This window comes from Malurus melanocephalus, unplaced genomic scaffold, assembly GCF_030028575.1.
Source record: "Malurus melanocephalus ecotype Western Australia unplaced genomic scaffold, MMel_1.1 scaffold_3426, whole genome shotgun sequence".
Lineage (NCBI taxonomy): Eukaryota > Metazoa > Chordata > Aves > Passeriformes > Maluridae > Malurus > Malurus melanocephalus.
In genome coordinates, this window is record NW_026626658.1 from 1,846 (window position 1) to 2,665 (window position 820).

An 820-nucleotide genomic window follows, 5' to 3' on the forward strand; every position below is an offset into this window, starting at 1 on the left:
GGATGTGGTGGCCATCGGGAGCTCTCTGTGGGTGGCACGGGCGCTGGTACAGGTGTGGGTACAATGCCATGCCGTGCCATGCCATCCCATGCCATGCGGTGTCCCCAGGGTGTCGCTGCCATCGAGAGCTCCCTGCAGGTGGCACGGCTGTGGGCACAGGCTCAATGCCATGCCATGCCATGCCGTGCCATCCTGTGCCATGTCCCCAGGGTATTGCGGCCATCGAGAGCTCTCTGCAGGTGACACAAGTTTGGGCACATGTACAATGCCGTGCCATCCCATGCCATTTGGTGTCCCCAGGGTGTGACGGCCATCGAGAGCTCTCTGTGGGTGGCGCAAGCACTGGTTCGGGTGTGGGTACAATGCCACACCGTGCCATGCCATGCCGTGCCATGTCCCCAGGGTGTCGCTGCCATCGAGAGCTCTCTGTGGGTGGCACGGGCGCTGGTACAGGTGTGGGTACAATGCCACACTGTGCCATGCCATGCCATGTCCCCAGGGTGTCGCGGCCATCGAGAGCTCCCTGCAGGTGGCACAGGCGTTGGTACAGGTACAATGCCGTGCCATACCGTGCCATGTCCCCAGGGTGTCGCTGCCATCGAGAGCTCGCTGCGGGTGGCGCAGGCGTTGGCAGACGATGTGGATTTCTGCTGCTTCGCCTTCTCCACCTTCGGCAAAGGGCTCATCAAACGCTGCCGCACCAGCCCCGACGCCTTCATCCAGATCTCCCTGCAGCTGGCACACTTCCGGGTATGGGAATGGGATCTGTGGGGTGGGAATGGGATCTATGGGATGGGATCTATGGGAATGGGATGGGATC

The 820-nt window shown here is 62.2% G+C and overlaps 1 protein-coding gene across 1 annotated transcript in view; it reads left to right on the top strand.

Annotated features, from left to right (window-relative positions):
- Nucleotides 1-555: 555 nt before the first annotated feature.
- Nucleotides 556-820, top strand: part of LOC130588126 (carnitine O-palmitoyltransferase 1, muscle isoform-like) — a gene marked incomplete at its 3' end in the record, with an annotated part of 3,009 nt that continues 2,744 nt past the window's right edge. Inside the window, exon 1 of the mRNA XM_057389086.1 lies at nucleotides 556-750. Coding sequence (XP_057245069.1) covers nucleotides 556-750 — 195 coding nt within the window. The remainder of the gene's footprint in view (nucleotides 751-820) is intronic.